Raw genomic sequence first — 21,904 nt, forward strand, 5'->3', positions numbered from 1 at the left:
TACTGTTTTAGTGAGGCACAGTAATCCATAGTATATAACCTACATCACCTTATGTGGCTATGCATTTTATATTCAGAATGTCCCCCATGTGATTCCGGTGCTCCTCTACTGACAGTGGGAAATCTGCCTTAGCCTGCTGTAGTTTTAGCCAGTCATTTTTCAGGACAGGGTGGTTTTATCTAAATGTATTACATAGAGCAGTGGTCTCCAACCTGCGGACCTCCAGCTGTTGCAAAACTACAACTCCCAGCATGCCCGGACAGCCAACGGCTGTCCGGGCATGCTGGGAGTTGCAGTTTTGCAACAGCTGGAGGTCCGCAGGTTGGAGACCATTGACATAGAGCATAATACTGATGTTGGCAGGACTAAGCGTCTCATTTGACTATGTAATTGTCTTATACAGTCATCTACATAGGGGAGGAACCAAAGTTGTACCATCTTTTCTGTACTGCAAATGTATATTTCTGCTCCTCACATCTACTCAGTCTGTCTCCCGCTCATATTTATCTCTCTCTCATATCTATTTATCTCTCCCCATTTATTAAATTTTTTTTTTTTTTTTTTTAGGGCATCAACTGGAATCCTTTTGCAAATGGAGCAAACCATGAGTAAGATTATTCCTAATTCCTTAGCTACAGTTAGTCCTAAAGGGGTATTCCCCTACCTAAGAATGACCTATTTTCACTCTTTTATTTGCAGTAACACCATGAAACGTGCTGTTCCTCCACCACTTCCCCCCAAGGTACATTAATAAAATTTATAATAAACCCTAATCCAGACGGGCTGGAAATGCTGGGGGTTTTTTTCATCCAAATTTGCAGGCAGAAAATCTACAGCATTTCTGCAGGTAAACCCACAACTGCAAATCCAAACAAAACCAGGTGGATTTGTTTTGGACTTGCTGTTGTAACTTTTTAGATGTGGATTAAAAAAATAAATTAAATAAATATATATATATATATATATATATATATATATATATGTGTATATATATATATATATATATATATATATAGTTAAAGGAGTACTCCACCCCTAGACATCGTATCCCCTATCCAAAGGATAGGGGATAAGATGTCTGATCGCGGGGGGTCCTGCCGCTGGGGACCCCCCGCAATATAGCACGCAACACCCACCTGTTACTGCTCCAGAAGCGCCGGAGGTTCTGGCTCCCGACCATGGGGACGGAAGATCGTGATGTCACGACTCCGCCCCTGTGTGACATCACGCCCCACCCCCTCAATGCAAGTCTTTGGGAGGGGGCGTGACACGGGTAGGAGTCGTGACGCCACGATCTTCAGTCCCCGTGGTCGGGAGCCAGACCCTCCAGCGCTTCCGGAGCAGTAACAGGTAGGTGCTGCGTGCTATATTGCCCCCCCCCCCCAGCGGCCGGACCCCCGCGATCAGACATCTTATCCCCTATTCTTTGGATAGGGGATAAGATGTCTAGGGGTGGAGTACCCCCTTTAATACTGCAGTTCCGCATCAAAATCTCCAGTGTTTTCCCCCCATGTGAACAGTACCCCAAAAGTGTATTTGGATGGCATGTACATAAAATAAATAAAAAAAATGCTTGAATTCTAGAAATGATAAAGGAATGGGAAATCTTGGCCATATTGGCGGGGGTCCCAAAGATGTGTTGATCGGTCTGGCATACCATGAATAGAACTAACCTGGTCTTTATTTCCTACAGCCAATGAGGATGAACAGCTGCCCAGATGAAAACATGGCTGAGGACGAGCGATCCAACACGATCAAGCACCAGCCAGATAACAAATCCTCCCAGTTCTACCGGAGGCAAAGCTCCCCAGGTTGTGGTCGTCACACGGCTCCCCCCCATAATAATGTCCTCACTAGCAGCATCAGCTCCCCCGGATTGTACCGCTGTAAAATCTATGAGTTGGGTAAATAACACAAAGCAGAGGCAGGGAGGACGGAAACTCCGCTGCGACCCTGCGATCAAAGGGTTAACACATCATTACATGGCTGGCTGAAAAAAAAAAAAGCACAACCAATAATGTGTCTGACCACATGCTTCCATCACTCGCCTCACCCTAATCCTGCATCCCCCCAGCATCACATTGGCAATCCTTACACATCAGTCATCTTACAGGCATAACGTTGTCTCATGACTATATTTAAAGGGGTATGACTATATTTAAAGGGGTATTCCGGGCAAAAACATTTTATCCCCTATCCAATAGGGGATAAGATGTCTGATCATGTGGGGCCCGCTGCTGAGACCTATGCGGGTGCTGAATCTCCAGTTTTGCAAAACTACAACTCCCAGCATGGCCGGACAGCCTTCGGCTGTCCGGCCATGCTGGGAGTTGTAGTTTTGCAACAGCTGGAGGCACACTTGATGGAAAACACTGGTATATGACGACCTTTAGTTTACTACATGGAAGTGTGTACGCATGCCCTCATCTCATACCATCAATTCTTAGGCTTCACCTCAATTCACCCTCCATTACAATATGCATTACATGAGATGGTCACAATTTACATTTTCACCCATTTCCAATAAACCACATTTCAGTCCTGTGCATTCTCAGCCTTCTTCCAGAACAGGTTTTCTTCCACATATCTCCTTGCTGACTGCTTTGTGGCCTTTACTGCATCACAACGGCTTCCAGATGTATTATACAGAATGTGTTGTTTTTTTTTTAAGTGTTCAGGCCGATATTTTTCTTACTAATCTGTTGTTCTGCATTTCTATCTCCCTCTCTGGTATTCACCATCTTGTGCATGTGTTATCAGCTATACTTCATTGTCACGTGGATGCCAGATATCACCCGGCTTTTCTGCTTGTTTACATTCATTCCAAGGGGTTGTCCAGTTTCAATCATTTGAGATATATCTTCTTCTGTACACATGCACTTCCATACTGCAGCTTCTATGGACCTGTTGCATAACCTAGATCTACTTTTTACGATCCTATAGTAATGAGGCCGCACTGGGTAAAGTCTACGGGAATCCAAACAACCCGAATTCTTTCAACTTTGATCGCCGCGTCTAAAGAGTTAATGCCGGACATCTTCCGTAACGGCGATATCCGGCATTAGCCACGGGTCCTGGCTGCCGATAGCAGCCGGGACCATGCAAGTATGATGCGAGTTCAGCTCATAACCCTCCCATGCCGCAGCGCCGGTTATACCCAGCGTTCTGCAGCAAGGGGTTAATTCATACAAACTCTGAACCCCCGTTTCACCCCTTCAGGGGTAGAATTTTAGAAAACGTTAAAACACGTGTTTCTTTATCTCTAATTGTTAGCCTAAAAACAAAGTTTCATGCTTCTGGCTTCAAAATTGACGACTTCCATACAAACTTTCAACCCCTTTTTCACCCCCTTAAGGGTATGTTCACACTACAGAGTGTGAACGGAATCTCCGCTCACAGAATTCCGCGAGCGGGGATTCAGCCTGGCAGCCGACGGCGGCGGTAGGACCGTGCAGCACTGCGCCATGACCATTGACGGCTAGGCAGTACTCGCGGACTTCCGCGCAAAGAATGAACATGTTCTTTCTTTACACGGAACAATTTCAGCGGCGGAATTGTCGCTGAAATTCCGCAGTTTGAACAGGTCTCGCGGAGACCCATTCACACTAATGTTTAATTCACACCACGGGAATTCCATAGTGTGAACATACCCTAAGAGTTGAATTTCGAAAAATCCTGTGAAAAAAATTCAGCTTTCTAGGTCCAAGGGTTTAGGCTGGGCGTTGAGGAGTCAGTGAGACAGGCCTGCTCTATATATATATATATATAGATATAGAGAGAGAGAGAGAGATAGATATATAGATTTAGATATTAGAGCTGGGAAACTTTTCCCTTTATTCGACCCCCCTCCCCCAATTGAAGCCTGTGTTCATTGAGGGTGCTGTATGGACTTTCCTGTGTCCCCATAAAATTCGGATAATCCTATTACATATGTCAACACTTTTACGGCTGAGTTAGGGCCCGTGCACGCTACATAATATTCACCTGGAGAAATTCCGGTCAGACATTCCATGTGCCACAGACACAACTGTAGTGAATTGGTGCCATGACAGCACAGACATGTGCCGTCCCCATTGACGGAAATGCAGTTCCACTTTATTTATGTTTTGTTTTTTGGTTGGAATTAGAATAGTTTCCGCTGCAGAAATTGAGCAGTGTGCTCATTGCAGCAGAATCCCATTGAAGACAATGGGAGGCTGCTACACTGGAATTTCAGAATTCTGTAGAGTGTGTGGGCCCTTTGGCTCTGTTCACACTAGTCCCACACCTCTGATGAAAACTGGACCAATGGTAAGGAATATGGGATTTCTCTTCACCTTCTAGGCAGATTACTAAATTCTGTCCGCCTTGGAATAAGGGAAATCTGGTTAGAAAAATCCCTTTGAAATGAATAGGTAGACCATAAAGCAAACTAATAATGCAGTAGAATAAGGCGGCATTCACACCATGTTTTCAGCCTCTGCTGATGTATCTGGCAGGAGAATTTCAATACAGCTTGATGCCATATCTGCATCAGACTGCGGTTTTCAGTCCAGGCCGAAAACTGTATAGGGTGGGAGAATGACCCGACTGGGGTCACTAGCTGACTCTGTTCGGCTCATTGAATTGACTGGGGTGCATCACGGGTCCGACAGGGATACGGCAGCCGGCAATTTAAAAATTCTCTTGCCAGATATGGCCGCTGTAGGCTGAGGATGCGGTGTGAGTGAATAGAGACCCCCACCAGTGTGAACACAGCCTTTAGTAAAGTTCATAGAAATGATTGAAACTGGGGAACCCCTCTAATGTGTTGCTTATAATCCGTATTCTAATCCGACTCTTTTCCCTTTGCAGGAAATGGAGAAAGTCCTATGAGACTTGGGAGCCCAACTGGAGAAAGCTCAAAATCCCAGCTTCAACAGAAGAAGGATAAGAAGGATTTCCCAGTACGTGTTTGGTATTGCTACTTTTCGACACAGCTTTTTCTCACATTTTTGCGTCCAGGAATGATGGGCTGGAGGGAACAACCACATCAGTCTCTTTAAAGGAAAACTGTCACGTGTTCACTCCCGCACTAACCACAGATACTGACGGATAGTGCGGGGGATGTTGATTCATACGATCCCTACTTTGCCCGGATCCGTCCAGCCGTTCGCCCGCATTCTTAGTTTTTCTATATATGCAAATGTGGCTGTAACTGGCACTGGCGGGGTTTTCAGGAGCACTGTGGCGTCAGCGCTGCCCATCCGCAGCGTCGCCCGCTTATGAATATTCACCCCCCCCCCCCCTCACTCCGGTGATGTAAAGTATTTTCCAATCTGTGAAAAGTGCCGTACACATGCGCGAGTCTACGCTATTAGCGTAGACCTAGCGTAGGCTACGTTAGTAGTGTAAACCTGCGCATGCGCAGTAGTAAATTTAGCTTATTGGAAAATACTTTAGATCATAGGCTTAGGTTAATAGCTTAAGAGATAAGCTATTAACGTAAGCCTATGATCTAAAGCAGTGGTCTTCAACCTGCGGACCTCGAGATGTTGCAAAACTACAACTCCCAGCATGCCCGGACAGCCATTGGCTGTCCGGGCATGCTGGGAGTTGTAGTTTTGCAACATCTGGAGGTCCGCAGGTTGAAGACCACTGATCTAAAGTATTTTCCAATAAGCTAAATTTACTACTGCGCATGCACAGGGTTTGGTTTACGCTACTAACGTAGCCTACGCTAGGTCTACGCTAATAGCGTAGACTCGCGCATGCGTATGGCACTTTTCACAGATTGTAAAATACTTTACATCACCGTCTCTCCCTCTCCCTGCCGCTCCTAACTGGTCTTCACTGCACATGTGCCGCTTCCTGACATGCGCAGTGAAGACAAGTTAGGAGCGGCGGTGAGAGGGAGAGCCGGAGGGAGGGGGGGGGGGGATGAATATTCATAAGCGGGCGGCACTGACGTCACAGTGCCACTAGGCTCCTGAAAACCCCACCCATGCCAGTTACAGCCACATTTGCATATATAGAAAAACTAAGATTGCGGGCGAACGGCTGGACGGATCCGGGCAAGGTAGGGATCATATGAATTGGCGTCCCCCGCACTATCCGTCAGTATCTGTGGTTAGTGCGGGAGTGAAAATGTGACCGTTCCTTTAAAGGAAAACAGTCATCTTGTTCACACACTAAACCCAATACACTGGGTAATTGTGTGGGTGAACAGAAGTCTAATTAGGGGTCACTTACTAAAATATGTACCTTCGATCCGGAGATATGTCCCACCGAAGATCCGCTTTGTCTTGCACACTGGGGCGGGCCCTGACGGCTAAATATTGAATAATTGTGTGTGACTCCACGTAACATAAGCGCATGCGCTGACTGTTTATAGTACATATAACAGAGGATTGAAATCAGTCGTAACTTCATTTATTTTCAAGTTGCATGTTTTTCATGAGCGTTACAGTAATATTGATCCATTCAGAGTACGGAGCCATTGCACTTACGTCCATAGCCAAACCTGACGCTACGTTTCGAGCAGGATCCCCTTAATCGTACACATGTGCTGACTGACCAGCGACAATGAACATTCCATAGATCAGTATTACAATATGTATACCGGTTGGTTTACATTTTTAACACTGGAGTTCCCCCAGGGTATGTCTTAAAAAGACACTGAGAGACATAATGTGTAAGAATCCTCATTGAAGTTTGATTGTCAGATCGAGCTTGTACAGTCAGCAGTAATAGTGCTTTAATTTTATTTTTATATATTTTTTTATTTATTGTTCATGTCACACAGAGCTGTCGCCTAGTGGTCAAGATACTGTTACAATTTACTTAAAGAGAACTTTTATGGGAAAATATACAATGAATAGTATTCACTAAACCTTTATTAAGTTTTAAACCTCTTAATTGTAATTCACTCTTCTCTGTTCTAGAAACCGACGATAAATGGTTTACCACCCACTCCCAAAGTGCTGGTAAGTGGTATTACTTGTGTACCCAACAGAAAAATCATGTGTCAGTGAGACATCTCACCAGATATAGTCAACTTCTGCAGTTCTTTGACCCAAAGCCAGAAGTGGATTCAGTAGGAAAGAGAAGTACAAGTCCTCCTCCACTTGTGTTTGACTTAAAGGGGTACTCCGGCGCTTAGACATCTTAGCCCCTATGCCGGCGGCGTGTGACGTCATGCCTCCTCCCCCGTGTGACGTCACACTCCGCCCCTCAATGCAAGCCTATGGGAGGGGGCGTGACAGCTGTCACACCCCCTCCCATAGGCTTGCATTGACGGGCGGAGCGTGACGTCACACGCCGCTGAGCCCGTGGTCGCCGGTACGTTAATCAGACCCGGAGTGAACATGCTCCTGGGACTGATTTTAACTGGGGTGCTGCGTGCAACATCACGGGGGTCCCCAGCGGCGGGACCCCCGCGATCAGGCATCTTATCCCCTATCCTTTGAATACGGGATAAGAGGTCTAAGTGCCGGAGTACCCCTTTTTAATAAACTACTTTATTAAATGTGCTGAGAAAGACATATATATTACATGTGTAGTTTCTGATGTAGTTTTAAAGTTTTTACAGCTACCTAGTGGTGGACCCTATAATTTAGTAGTGAAGAAGTGGGGTCCTGAGATCAGCAGTTACTAGAGAAATTAACTATTACATGCATCTGTAAGAATATTTGAGCGTTGACCTGGTCCTTCAGGCTGTTTGTTCTGGTAGACTGATTTAGATCAGTATTCTACAAACTTTATCTCTCCAGCTTAGCAAAACTAGAATTCCCATCACGTCTTAAAGGGGTACTCCAGCCGTAAGTAATCTTATTTGGATAGGGGATAAGATGGCTGACCGCTGGGGACTCCTGCAATCTTGCATTCGGCACCCACCTCTTTGAGCTGCACGCCGCGCTGCCAGCTCACAAACTGCCGGGTGCCGACCACGGGGCCGGAGTATCGTGACGTCACGACTCCGCCCCCTAGTAACGCCCCACCCCCGCTATGCAAGTCTATGGGAGGGGGCATGACGGACGTCATGCCCCCTCCCATAGACTTGCATAGCGGGGGCATGATGTCACACTGGGGCGGAGTTGTGACGTCACGATACTCCGGCCCCGTGGTTGGCACCCGGCAGTTTGTGAGCTGGCAGCGCGGCGTGCAGCTCAAAGAGGTGGGTGCCGAATGCAAGATTGCGGGGGTCCCCAGCGGCTGGACCCCCGCAGTCAGATATCTTATCCCCTATACTTTTGGATTGGTGGATAAGATGTCTTAGGGCCGGAGTACCCCCTTTAACAGCCTTTAGGTGTCACATCATCATGGGAGTTGTAGGTTTGCACCAACTGCAGAGACGCAGGTTAACAAACACTGATTTCAGCTCCTGCTGATGTTCTTTGTCACATTTTTTGTCATTGGTAGATGGGAGCCTGCTTCTCCAAAGTGTTTGATGGTTGCCCCTTAAAGATAAATTGTGCAACATCCTGGATACACCCAGATACTAAAGGTATTAAGCTCTCATCTGATTGTCATGCACTTTTTAAGAAGATATCATATAAGGAAGTGACTCTACAAATGTTTATCTCAAAGGAGTTGTCCAGGATTAAGAAAAACGTAGCTGCTTTCTTCCAGAAACAGCGCCACTCTAGTCCTCAGTTTGTGTGCAATATTGCAGCTCAGTTTTATTAAAATAAAGAGTCAAGATGTAATTTAACACACAACCGGAGTACAGGTGTGGCATTGTTTTCGGAAGCAGTTATGTTTTTGTAATCATGAATAACCCCTTTAAACAACCCTCATACCTATTCTTTGCACACAGTTTTCTTCTGTATTTTTACCCATTGACGTCTGTGGGTTCACACAACACAAATTTGTGTACACTACTTCTGCTCTCAAATAGGAAGCATAAGTCGGATATAGACAACCGGTCGTTCAATGATGTCATTTGGCCGATGTCTTTTAGTAATATCAGTAACACAGTGAATTTGTGTATTGGGAATCTCATACAGGAAAGAACAATTTAAATTCCTGTTCCTGTTGGCGTTAAACCAATAACGTTAATGCTTCAGTGCATCTAGAATAAAAATGAAAGCAAATCTACCCGAAAAAAATCTCCTACCGTTATGTGTTTGAAGCTCTATGTGTCTCCTGGGCTGGTTTCACATGAGCATTTGTTTAAAAGAAGAAGGTTTGCATATAGTTAGTATACACCAATCATAACATTTTGCAAGATAGGGAGCGTGCCTTCAATCAGCACTTCCAGGGCAGAGAGCAACTGCTAGGACCACCCTTTGTGACTACTTACCCTGGTCCCAGTGGCATTTTTAAAGGCATACTGTAGGGCAAAATAACCTATCCCCGATAAGTTATAGATTGCGGAGGGTTCAACCACTGGGACTCCCCGCAATCTCCTGTACAGGGCCCTGGCAATCCCCATGAAGGGATCGTTCCGTCCCCACAAGACGTGGCGGTTTGACACCCCCCCTCTATGTATCTCTATACATGGAGAGGATAAGTTATTTTCCACCACAGTATTCCTTTAAACTATGATTTCTCGGTCGCTCTTCATTGGGTGACACACATACTGCTGGGTATATGCTCTTGCCCCCCCCCCCCCACATTTAGGGGTTCCTCTGGCATTGCTGGCACCCAAGGGTTAACCCTATGTTTTCATGGGCTATGTGCTCTATTAATGAGGGGAGCAATTCCCCCCCCCCCCCCCCTCTGCTGGACTTAAAACATTTGCATGTGAGGCAAGGGCGCTTATTGGAAGCGCTCATTTTATTGTCGGGCGGGGGCCTCCTTTAGACTCTCCATCTCACTTTCCCTCTCATCCGCAGGGTCAGACGAGCTGAGAGCGCGCTCACTGACTTGCGGACGGACTGTAAGAGAGACGATCTTAGCTCGATAGCGCAGCAACCTTGCCCTTACCTTCATTACGCCAGCAGCAATTTTCATTGGGGTGCCCCGTGTTTCTCTGGCGCATTATGCTCTCAGAGGAGTGGCGCTTAGCTCCGACCACAGTCTCCCCCGCAGCACGCGAAGCGATGGTTAGCTTTCTTCCTTCTCCGCAGCATGTCTTGAGCTTTTTCCCTCCCCCTAATCTTGGAGTGTATGCTGCGGCTTACAGGCGCTCCTATAGCACACTGGCCTGAGCAGTCACCACTCCAATGGCTACATTGTCCATATATGTATTTTAATGTCTATGTTAGTGTCCCTGCAGTAGGGAAAGGTGTATCTAGTATGGCGGGCACGCAAGGGCTTGTGCGGTGCAGATACATCGCTCCCTGCGCCCCCTTTTCCTGCCATGTTGTTTAAATAAAATTTAAAAAGTGTATGTTTGATCAGCTAACTCTGGTCTCTCAGGCCTTTTGGCGGTGTTCAGCGCCCTCTGGTGGCCAATAGATCTCTTTCAGCTCCTGACTTTCAGTTCCTTCTAGTGGTGCTCCCTTCTAGTGGTGCTCCCTTCTAGTGGTGCTCCCTTCTAGTGTGCTCCCTTCTAGTGTGCTCCCTTCTAGTGTGCTCCCTTCTAGTGTGCTCCCTTCTAGTGTGCTCCCTTCTAGTGTGCTCCCTTCTAGTGTGCTCCCTTCTAGTGTGCTCCCTTCTAGTGTGCTCCCTTCTAGTGGTGCTCCCTTCTAGTGTCTAGTTGTGCTCCCATCTAGTGTGCTCCCATCTAGTGTGCTCCCATCTAGTGTGCTCCCATCTAGGGTGCTCCCATCTAGGGTGCTCCCATCTAGTGGTGCTCCCATCTAGTGGTGCTCCCATCTAGTGGTGCTCCCATCTAGTGGTGCTCCCTTCTAGTGGTGCTCCCTTCTAGTGGTGCTCCCTTCTAGTGGTGCTCCCTTCTAGTGGTGCTCCCATCTAGTGGTGCTCCCTTCTAGTGGTGCTCCCTTCTAGTGGTGCTCCCTTCTAGTGGTGCTCCCTTCTAGTGTGCTCCCTCTAGTGGTGCGCTCCCTTCTAGTGTCCTCCCTTCTAGTGTCCTCCCTTCTAGTGGTGCTCCCTCTAGCTCCCTTTGGTCTGTTTTCTCTGTTTTATTCTGTTTTAGATCTGCTTGGTTCCCTGTCTGGGGACCCTATATTAAATGTATTTTTGTTCTGGGGGCCGCTTTGGTTTGTGTCCCCTACATGGTGCCTAGTACGATAAACATAGTTCATGGCTCTTGAGGCATGCCTACAGGTTTCTCACTCGGTGAGGGAACATATGTTAACCGCCGTGGCGGGTCGTTCACAATGCTTTCTCGATCCTTTTGGAAATCCTGGTGATACATTCAGTTACTGTTTTTCCCCTACCCTGGGTGCCATGCCATGTCTGCCGCTCCCGCAGCCGAATTCCGGTCCCTCCCTCTGGATCATGATGCCAGTGGGGTGCCCCTGCTAGTGCATATGCATTCCTGGTGGAAGCTGGAGGCCCTTCCCGGGTGTCCCTTCTTTCATGCCTAAGCCTTCTTCGGCTGCCCTATGCCTGAACAGTCTGCCATGTGACCCCTTATTCCCGGGAGGGTACTAGGAAACCAGTAGTGGTCTCCACCGCCAGTCGCCCATTAAGCAGTGATCTTGATGTGTACATGCAATCAGCTTGACTAGTGGCTGCAGGGTTTCCTCCACCACTGGGAACCAATCACATGCCTGCCACATCCCTGGCTGGAGTTTCGGATCCCCACTTTTAGTGAGAGGCTTCCGAGGAAGTGACCCTGAGTGGACACAGAATGGACCCAATACCAGTAAGCCAGACAGTGGTCTGTGTGGTTTCCTCTGCCACCTGTCACTCATCACATGGCTGCCGCTTCCGCAGCTGTAGTTTCGGTACCCCACTGCTAGTGCAAGGTGTCTGAAGAAGTGACCCTGCGTGTCCAATGGACCCTATGCAGTGTGACAGGGATACAATCCATGGCTCTTCAGTCTCCCCCCGATCTCCCAGGAGAGATCACCACCACCAGGTCGCCCTTCAGATCGTCCGCACTCCAGTACCCCACTTTCATTGGGAGGGTTCGAAGGAGTGACCCTGCGGGTTCAGGGATCCTATACCAGTCAGCCAGTCTGTTGTCTGCCTAGTTTTCTACTCATTTGGGTCACCTACTATACATTTCCCTCACCACGGCGGAAGTTCACTGACCCACTGCAAGGTGAGGTTCCGAAGGGATGACCCATGTGTTTCATGGGCCATAAACAATGCACCACATAGTGGTTCGAAGGTCCCTCACCACATGCCTGCCGCTCTCATGGCTGAAGGCTGCTAACCCCTTTTTTAGTGGGTGGTTCTGACCGCAGGGACCTGGGATGTTCCTTGGCCAATTAGCAGACCATGTCTGCATGGTTTTCTAATCCATGAGGCCACCTACCATGCATGCGCTCCCCGGCTGCAGTTGGGTAATCCACTTTCACTGTCCAGTCCGTCAACAGTGTCTCGGGGGCTCATTGGACCTTTTACCAGTAAGTCAACTGTGTCTTCATGGTTTCCTGCACCACATGCATCCTTCATCTTGTGTCTGCGATAGCAGTCCTGGTGTGAAGCACCATTAGCGGATAGATTGTGGGTGTTTCCTGCAGGTTCACTAGACCTTCACAGAAACAGCAGCAGTCTCTTTTCCCCTTTCAAAGGGCGTGAGGTTAGTATGCTAAGGGAATGGTTATGGCACACCGTAGGTGCTACACCTATTTTCCATACCGTCAGACTTTTGCTATGTGTGGGGTTTTTTTTCGTGGCCGCGGTCTTGATACCTCACTACTTTCGTGAGCTAGCTGTCTTGTGTCCCTACATATGCTACGGACACTCTGCACGTATAGTGCCCGTCTTCCCTCCTTTTCGGTGGGGTGTACCTCAGGCCTTCCTGTGGTCTTGTTTCCACAGGTCTCCTGTGGTTGAGCACCTCTGTCCCACCATGGGGCCTAATTGGGCAAATCGGTATGTTCTGTGGCCCCCCCCCCAATGCCTCCAGGTCTCCTACCTGTTTTTTTCCTATGCAGGGTGCCTCAGTTGTCTGCTCTACTGTGGCCAGGATGGCTCAGTTGCCACAGCTTTAGGCCTTTTTTTTTGCAGGGTCCAGGGTTTTGCCCCAATAGGGTGAACCTCCCAAGGTCGTATGTTGATACGTATGCTCCTTACTTGTATTCTTACTCATCTTTTTGTTTCTTTACCCAGCACCAGTGTCCAGGGCTTGGATCCCTCTGGGGATACTGATAGCTCCTCCATGCCTCTGTTGGTTGTCACAAGGTTCCTAGGGTTGCTATGTTCACCAAGTTCTTTAACCCCTTAAGGACTCAGGGTTTTTCCGTTTTTGCACTTTCGTTTTTTCCTCCTTACCTTTTAAAAATCATAACCCTTTCAATTTTCCACCTAAAAATCCATATTATGGCTTATTTTTTGCGTCACCATTGGTTGCGGTCTTGAGCATGTGTGGCGGTCTTTATGTACTGCTCTTCTTCTTGTCTCCTGGAGTGTTTAGCAGCTGTTGGGGTGGCTTTCCCTACGGTGTGGAACCTCCAGGTGACTCGGGAGTCTCTAGTTCCCATATTGGCTGCTCCGTTTTGCTGAAATGCTCCTTCTCAGGGCGTTCCGCTCCTTTTTTTTGGTGGGGCCATTTCTTCCTTTCTGTCTCCTCCTTCGAGGTCCATGTACTCCGGAGATGGAGGACAACCCGTTCTGCCGGATTGTGCCAGTCGGGCCAATCTTGGCTTATGCGTGGAATCTCACCGTAAAATCTCTTTCTCGTAGCCTTCACTGGGGGGGGGACACGGCACCCACCCATTTCTTCGTTCTTTGTCCGGATTTTCTTTTCCAGTTCTTGTTTTCTTTATCCGGGATTCCTTTCTAGGGTCTTTCGGACATATTTCTTTGTTGGCTTCTTCTACTGCTTGACAAAACTGAATACCTCCCTTCCAGTGGGCGGGTATTTCCTGCCAGGGAGGAGACAACTTTTTCCTAGTGTCAGCGCGATTGCGTTGCCAGCACCTGTTTTATGTTGCCCATAGTTTATTTTGTTGCATATTTTCTGCAACTGACTTTGCCACCTTTTGACTTTAAGGGGGAGGAAAGTACACAGCAGCAAATATGCAGCAAAACTTGACACGTGTGACCCTACCCTAAAAAAAAAAAAATCTGACAAATTTGCTCACAAGGGTTGTTGTTTATCTCCAAGTTTCTGAGCCTAAGTCTCTGGGACCAGATTAGGTTATATACAGCACATCTATAATCTTTGTAAACCTTATACCAACACCCTAAAACTATTTTTTACTGTACACAATAAAAGTATCTGACATTACCTATTGCCATGTAGTATATATGAAATTTACATTGCAATAATTGTTCGTATCTTTTCATCAGACCAGTACTTGATCTTTGGCACCGAGGATGGTATCTACACCTTGAATCTAAATGAGTTACATGAAGCCACAATGGAACAGGTAGGATCAGGGATGTATTGGTGATATTGGGGTAGGCCATTGTAGATTCCTAAACCTATTCTTCATCTGTGTGTGTTTTATTTATTTATTTATTGAATTTTTTTGCAGCTATTTCCCCGGAAATGCACATGGCTGTATGTTATCAATAACACCCTCATGTCCCTGTCAGGTATGTGCTGTATTTATTGGCTTGTGTCACAACAGATTTGTCTTTTTATTTTACCATTGCTTCCTGTTGTATCTTACATTAAAGGGGTATTCCGGGCAATAACATCTTATCCCCTATCCAAAGGTAAGGGGATAAGGTGTCTGATCACCCCTCCATTCATGTCTATGGGAGGGGGCGTGACGGCCGTCACGCCCCCTCCCATAGACATGAATGGAGGGGGCGTGGCGTGACGTGGAGTTTTCCGAAACTGGAGATTCAGCCCTGCATAGAATTCGGGTGCTGCAGGGAGATCGCGGGAGGTCCCAGCAGCGGACCCCCGTGATCAGACATCTTATCCCCTATCCTTTGGATAGGGGATAAAATGTTTTTGCCCGGAATACCATTTTAAAGTCACTTGATTGAGACTGAGTTGCATAGAGCTGCAGTAACAGCCACAGCTGCTACAAAATACTTGACCACCACCTCTTTTTTATTATTTATTTTTATTTTTTTATGGGACTTCCAAACAGATAAATTTTGAGGAAATTTCTGAAATATTACAGTATCTTGAATGGCTTGGCTCTCTTAAAGGGGTACTCCGGGGGAAAAGATAATTTTTTTTAAATCAACTGGTGCCAGAAAGTTAAATAGATTAGTAAATGACTTCTATTAAAAAAAAAAATCTTTATCCTTCCAGTACTTATTAGCAGCTGTATGCTACAGAGGAAATACTTTTCTTTTTTAATTTATTTTTTCTCTTGTCCACAGTGCTCTCTGCTGACACTTCTGTCCGTATCAGGAACTGTCCAGAGCAGCATAATTTGCTATGGGGATTTTCTCCTGCTCTGGACAGTTCCTGATATGGGCATCAGGTGTCAGCAGAGAGCAATGTGGACAAGACAAAAAAGACATTTCAAAAAGAAAAGAATTTCCTCTGTAGCATGCAGCTGCTAAAAAGTACTGGAAGGGTAAAGATTTTTTAATAGAAGTCATTTACAAATCTGTTAAACTTTCTGGCACCAACTTGATTTAATATTTTTTTTACACCGGAGTACCCCTTTTCACCTTGCAGGCTTAACTCTTTTATATCTGTATGTGCACATTTCTAGGGGTTCTCACATTTGAAATATTGTGAATCTTGGGGTACACACTTTTCTGAAATTCATCATAGTAATCTTGCTAGTGCAATAGTATTTGTTCCCTGAAATATCTTTTGACAGAGAACAGTGAACTCAATAGACTATAGGGAAGAGGAATAAAAAATAAACATCCTAGTGTTAAAGGGGTATTCCAGGAAAACTTTTAATTTTTTTTTATTTTTTTTTTTATATATCACCTGGCTCCAGAAAGTTAAATAGATTTGTAAATTACTTCTATTAAAAAAAAATCTTAATCCTTCCAATAATTATCAGCTGCTGAAGTTGAGTTGTTCTTTTCTGTCTGGCAACAGTGCTCTCTGCTGACACCTCTGCTTGTCTTGGGAACTGCACAGAGTAGAAGAGGTTTGCTATGGGGATTTGCTTCTACTCTGGACACTTCCCGAGACACGTGTCATGAGAGAGCACTTAGACAGGAAATAACAACTCAACTTCACTAGCTCATAAGTACTGAAAGGATTAAGATTTTTTAATAGAAGTCATTTACAAATCTGTTTAACTTTCTGGAGCCAGTTGATATATATATATAAAAAAAAAAAATGTTTTCCTGGATAACCCCTTTAAGCCTAACACATTGTTTCCCAACCAGGGAGCCTCTAGCTGTTGCAAAACTACAACTCCCAGCATGCCCGGACAGCCGTTGGCTGTCCGGGCATGCTGAGAGTTGTAGTTTTGCAACAGCTGCAGGCACCCTGATTGGTAAGCTCCTACTTAGCAGATAACCTTTGTCACTGTGTGCAACCAATAGGTTTATCCTTCCAGTGCTAAGTGTATCCAATGATGTGGAAACCAGGTTGGCAGTGTCAGGGTTATATTGTCGCTGCAGGGGGAGGACTAGTTAAATGCCAGGAACAAAAGACACATTGGATGTCAGATGGCGGAGCTCCAGTGCGCTCATTTTAAATGCAGGATGTGACATTTACACACTACAATAAAGACAGGAGAAGCTAATAAATGACTTGAGAACAGTGTGCTTTGGCTCTGCTCCTTTGCAGTTAAAAGTCTCTTTACTTGCCAACGTGAAGATGACCCTCCTGTGTGAGGAGCAGCATTAATTGTCCTGCTTTGTCTCCAGACACCCCGCAGCTGCCACCCGACACATAATAAACCAAGCCTACGCCCTCCGAGATCTCAGGACTAACATTCAGACACTTACATTTCCAGTCCCCTTTAAGCACTTATCGTAGTTAAGTGGACAGAAAAGGTTAAGTGCACAGCGCCCTGCATTGGGATGGGTTTCTATACATTGTTATGCAAGACCCCATTGTAACACTAGCGAGAACAAGTTTGTTGGCTGTGGCTTTGCACTCCAAGGCTATGTTCAGAGGGCGGAATTTCCGCGCAGATTCCGCAGAAGAATTCCGCGAAATTTACTGGTACATTCGCTTTAAAGGGGTATTCCAGGAAAAAAAAAATGATTATATATCAACTGGCTCCAGAAAGTTAAACAGATTTGTAAATTAGACAAAAAGAGGGGCACGTACGCGCACTCACCGCATAGCAAAGACGATCGGGTCTGGAGGTCCGGTGACGGGATGACGGGTCACGGCATAGGCGCTGGTGTGTGGCGCTCGGAGGCTACGCCGGCAGTTTCGCATGTAAGTGCGTGCTTCTTCCGGCCTCTTGTAAATTACTATTCTTAAAAAAAAAAAATATCTTAATCTTTCCAGTACTTATCAGCTACTGAAGTTGAGTTTTTCTTTTCGGTATGACAACAGTGCTCTCTGCTGACATCTCTGCTTGTCTCGGGAACTGCACAGAGTAGGAGAGGTTTGCTATGGGGATTTGATTCTACTCTGGACAGTTCCAGAGACAGGTGTCATCAGAGAGCACTTAGACAGAAAAGAACAACTCCTCTTCAGCAGCTCGGAAGTACTGAAAGGATTAAGATTCTTTAATAGAAAGTAATTTACAAATCTGTTTAACTTTCTGGAGCCAGTTGATATATAAAATATTTTTTTTCCCTGAATAACCCCTTTTAATGGGATTCGGCTGTCCCATTCGCACCCTCTTCTGCATAAATTTAAGACCAGTTTTGCAGAATTACGCGGCATCCAATTGAAGTGAATGGGGTTTGAATTTCAGCGGAATTCTGTTTTGAGAACACAGAATTTCCGCCGGAATTCCCTTCAGCAGAGCTTGCGGAATTGTGGACATTTCTCCTATCCCTTCCTTCTATATACATGTGCATGCAGTTTACTAGAGCGTGCATGTGTTGTCACTGGGCACAGCAGAATTAGCCACTGCCAAACACCTGGCATCGGCTTATCTCTCTTGAGAACCAAAGGATCAGGCATTGGAAATGCCATCATTATCAAAGTCCTACAAAACACCATTAAATGGGCACTTTTGTAAAATAACATAAAAATATATTTATAATATATAATTTTTTTTTAATATATATATTGTAGACACATATGAAAAATTGTAATCAGTCGGGTCTGAGTATTGATTTCTTTGTTTCTTTCTTTTCCCTTATTTTTTAATGATCCTGTACACCCACCGGGCGATTCTGCAGAAGGTAAGTGTATATCAATGATCTTTTAATTAAATACCAGCCCAACTGGAAACCATGGCTGCCGCTGACAGCGGTTACCTGGCATCTGTTATAACTACTAATATAGGAGCTCTAAATGACTGCTGAGAATCAGAATGTGGTTTGCAAAGAGAACTTGTTGTGAACGCTGCTCTTTTTTTCTGAAGTCTCTATTTCAGTGAAACATTTCTGCTCCAGCGCTTAATTATATCTTAAACCTTGACTGACGTTGGCATTTTATTAGTGGAATATACAAAAAATAATAATTTGGAGGGTAATTGTCATGAAGTATACATGTGATGTTTTTGTCTTTTTATTTTAAGGGAAAACTCTGCAGCTTTACTCACACAATCTAATTGGTCTCTTTGAGCAAGCCAAAAAGCCTGGACTGGCTGCACATATCCAAACGCATCGCTTTCCAGATAAAATAATACCCAGGTAAAGAACATTTTGGAAAAAAATCTATGCTTCTGTCCCCTCTGTCGTTTGTCTCTACCTTTTTCTTTGCCTTTTTTCCTTTCTTCTTTCCCTTTTTCCTAATTGGCCTCATCCAGTTGCTGAATGTCTTGTCCTCTTTCTTTCTTTCTTTCTTTCTTTGCTTCCTTTTCTTTCTTTGTATTTTTCATGCCCTTATGTTTTATTCCTTCTCTTGCCCACTTTCATTCCTTTTATTCGCTGCCCTCTTTCCTTGCTTCTGTGCCTGTTTTCTGTCCTTGCTTCCATACCTTCTGTTTCCTTACTTCTGTGCCCTCTCCTTTTTCTTGCTTCTGTGCCCTCTCCTTTTTCTTGCTTCTGTGCCCTCTCCTTTTTCTTGCTTCTGTGCCCTCTCCTTTTTCTTGCTTCGGTTCCCTGTCTCTTTTCTTGCTTCAGTTCCCTGTCTCTTTTCTTGCTTCGGTTCCCGGTCTCTTTTCTTGCTTCTGTTCCCGGTCTCTTTTCTTGCTTCTGTTCCCGGTCTCTTTTCTTGCTTCTGTTCCCTGCCTCTTTTCTTGCTTCTGTTCCCTGCCTCTTTTCTTGCTTCTGTTCCCTGCCTCTTTTCTTGCTTCTGTTCCCTGCCTCTTTTCTTGCTTCTGTTCCCTGCCTCTTTTCTTGCTTCTGTTCCCGGTCTCTTTTTTTGCTTCTGTACCTTCTGTCTTTCCTTGCTTCCATGTCCTTTTTCTTTTTTTCTTCCATTTTTCTTTTGTTTGTGCCCTGTCTTCACCTCTGTGGCATGTCTCTCTCTTCGCCTCTGTCACGTCTTTCTGTTTGTCTATGCCCACTTGTTTTTTAATTTTTCATTGCCCACTATATTTCCTGTTGTCTTCTCCGCTTTCTTTAATTTCTTCTTGCCCTCTCCAATTGATTTCTTCCTTCCCTCTCCTATTGTCATATAATCCAATCTGAAGTAATTTTTTCATTATTATAACCCATTATACATAGTAATGACTGAGTGGGTAGGTCCTAAATTTGTTGAAATTTACCTTTTTCAGGAAGTTTGCCCTCACTTCAAAGATCCCAGACACAAAGGGCTGCCACAAGTGCTGTATTGGTGAGTATGTCCAACAACTGAAAGGACACAAGGATCAGTGAGGGGGATTCTCATACTTTCTATGGCTGCATGTAAAGGGCATGGGAAAACCCCTGGCACTAGATGCTCTTCATTTAATGCCAGTAAAAGGGCATCAAACGCTAAGTAATTCTAAATGTCAGCCCCTTTTTATAAAACAGGAATGATAAAGTCTCCTAAGAGCTGATCTGTACAAAACCAATCTGGAAAGCAGTGTTGCTGTAGCAGTCTTCATGAGATTATATAGTTTAATGCATTTTCCCTAACACTAGAATATGACATTTTGTTTTCATGTCTTGCCTTCTAAGAAAAATTGTACATGAAATCATGGCTTAGGCTGGGTTCACACTACGGTTTGTAACTACGGTTCCCGTATACGGCTGGGAGGAGGGGGGGCGGGACTTAATCGCGGCGCCTGCACTCAGCCATATTCGGGAATCATTTTTAATGCATGTCTATGAGCCGACTAGAGTGAACCGCAGGCTCCGGTCGGCTGTGTTTTAGGCCGTATGCGGTTTCCCGACCGCAGGCAAAAACGTGGTCCACCACGTTTTTGCCTGCGGTCGGGAAACCGCATACGGCCGAAAAAGCAGCCGATCGGAGGCTGCAGTTCACTCCGGTCGGCTCATAGACATGCATTAACTACGGTTCTCTAATACGGCTGAGTGCGGGCGCCGCGATTAAGTCCCACCCCCCCTCCTCCCAGCCGTATACGGGAACCGTAGTTACAAACCGTAGTGTGAACCCAGCCTTACTCATTCAGAGCAATGTACCCTTGTCAGCTTACAAGACGTTTCCCTTTGCTGACAGCAGTCAAAGGTCTTGTGACAAGTATAAAATTCACCCACACAGTTGCATAATTTTTAATTATATATAAAATAAGATTAATTTGTGTTAATCCAGAAACCCTAATGTTGTGCTGACTGTGGTCAGTGTAAAACTAGGATAATATTGTGCATGAAGAAAAATATCTGTTCACACAATGACTTTTTGTTTTCTTTCTATATAGTAAGGAACCCATATACAGGACACAAGTATCTATGTGGGGCGCTGCCATCTGGCATAGTGCTGTTGCAGTGGTATGAACCTATGCAGAAGTTCATGTTGATACGGGTTTGTATCCCTATACATAAATGTATTACCTGCTTGTATGTTTGTATGTATTCTTTGCTATATATACACCTGTCAGGGGTCCTACTGTATTGTATGATGGATAGTGGTCTCAGCCATGAAACCCCAACCAATGTTGCATATTTTACTCTGCAGTATCGATAACAGCTTTGTAGCTGTGTTTGGTCACCCTGCTCAGTACCGCTCTGCCCCTTTCACTGTAATGGGCTGAGCTGTAGAACCAGCTGCAGCCATACGCATATAGATGTGGCTGAGTCTGGTGCAACTAAGCAGTGGTGCCATTGGCGCTTTGTTCTGCAGATTGATGACCTCCATCCATCCTACGTTGAGGGTATATCCTAAGGATATGATGAATGGTTACACTGTGGTTCTCCCAGTAATAACAGCTTTTCTGTGGTATCATGTGATCATTTATTGCCATTTGAACCACACTTGCTTTTATTCTTTTTCCCCATACACACTTTACCAGCCCGGTCAGTCTTATAACACTTATTGTCTTTACCCCCTTTTTTCCAGCACTTTGATTTCCCCCTTCCAACTCCATTGAAAGTCTTTGAAATGTTGGTAATACCGGAGCAGGAGTACCCTATGGTGTGTGTAGCGGTCAGCAAAGGAGCCGATCCCAATCAGGTTGTACAGTTTGAGACCATCAACCTGAGCTCCGCTTCCTCCTGGTTTACACAGGTTGGCACAGGTAACCTACCTCTTACTGGCCATTAGTATTTACATCTTGCCTCTATGTTAAAAAATATCCACGCGTGATATCTAGTGCACCATGAGCAGTTGATCGAGACTTCTCTTTGACCCTGCCGGCACTATGTGCTGCTAATAGAAATACTTTTCATTCGTATGGCGGCAGGGGTATATGTACATATAGCGTTATCTTTCCCCCCCCCCCCCCCCCACACAGCGCTTCTATATATGTATGCCACTGCAGGGCTATGTATGAAAAGTATTTCTATCAGCAGCATCGGGCAGCCAATCCTGCTGCTAGAATGCTTTTCACATATAGCGCTGCAGTGGCATATGTAT

The 21,904-nt window shown here is 45.5% G+C and overlaps 1 protein-coding gene across 7 annotated transcripts in view; it reads left to right on the forward strand.

Annotated features, from left to right (window-relative positions):
- MAP4K5 (mitogen-activated protein kinase kinase kinase kinase 5) overlaps positions 1-21,904 on the forward strand; it is a 108,110-nt gene that overhangs the window by 81,181 nt on the left and 5,025 nt on the right. For all 7 annotated transcript variants that reach the window (XM_056546651.1, XM_056546649.1, XM_056546652.1 and 4 more), the window contains 12 exons: positions 568-608; positions 700-742; positions 1,694-1,811; positions 4,834-4,925; positions 6,903-6,944; positions 8,380-8,464; positions 14,278-14,357; positions 14,466-14,526; positions 18,519-18,636; positions 19,665-19,723; positions 20,751-20,854; positions 21,389-21,566. In XM_056546651.1, coding sequence (XP_056402626.1) covers positions 568-608; positions 700-742; positions 1,694-1,811; positions 4,834-4,925; positions 6,903-6,944; positions 8,380-8,464; positions 14,278-14,357; positions 14,466-14,526; positions 18,519-18,636; positions 19,665-19,723; positions 20,751-20,854; positions 21,389-21,566 — 1,021 coding nt within the window. The remainder of the gene's footprint in view (positions 1-567; positions 609-699; positions 743-1,693; positions 1,812-4,833; positions 4,926-6,902; positions 6,945-8,379; positions 8,465-14,277; positions 14,358-14,465; positions 14,527-18,518; positions 18,637-19,664; positions 19,724-20,750; positions 20,855-21,388; positions 21,567-21,904) is intronic.

The sequence above is a fragment of the Hyla sarda genome, chromosome 11, assembly GCF_029499605.1.
Source record: "Hyla sarda isolate aHylSar1 chromosome 11, aHylSar1.hap1, whole genome shotgun sequence".
In the NCBI taxonomy this organism is placed as follows: Eukaryota; Metazoa; Chordata; class Amphibia; order Anura; family Hylidae; genus Hyla; species Hyla sarda.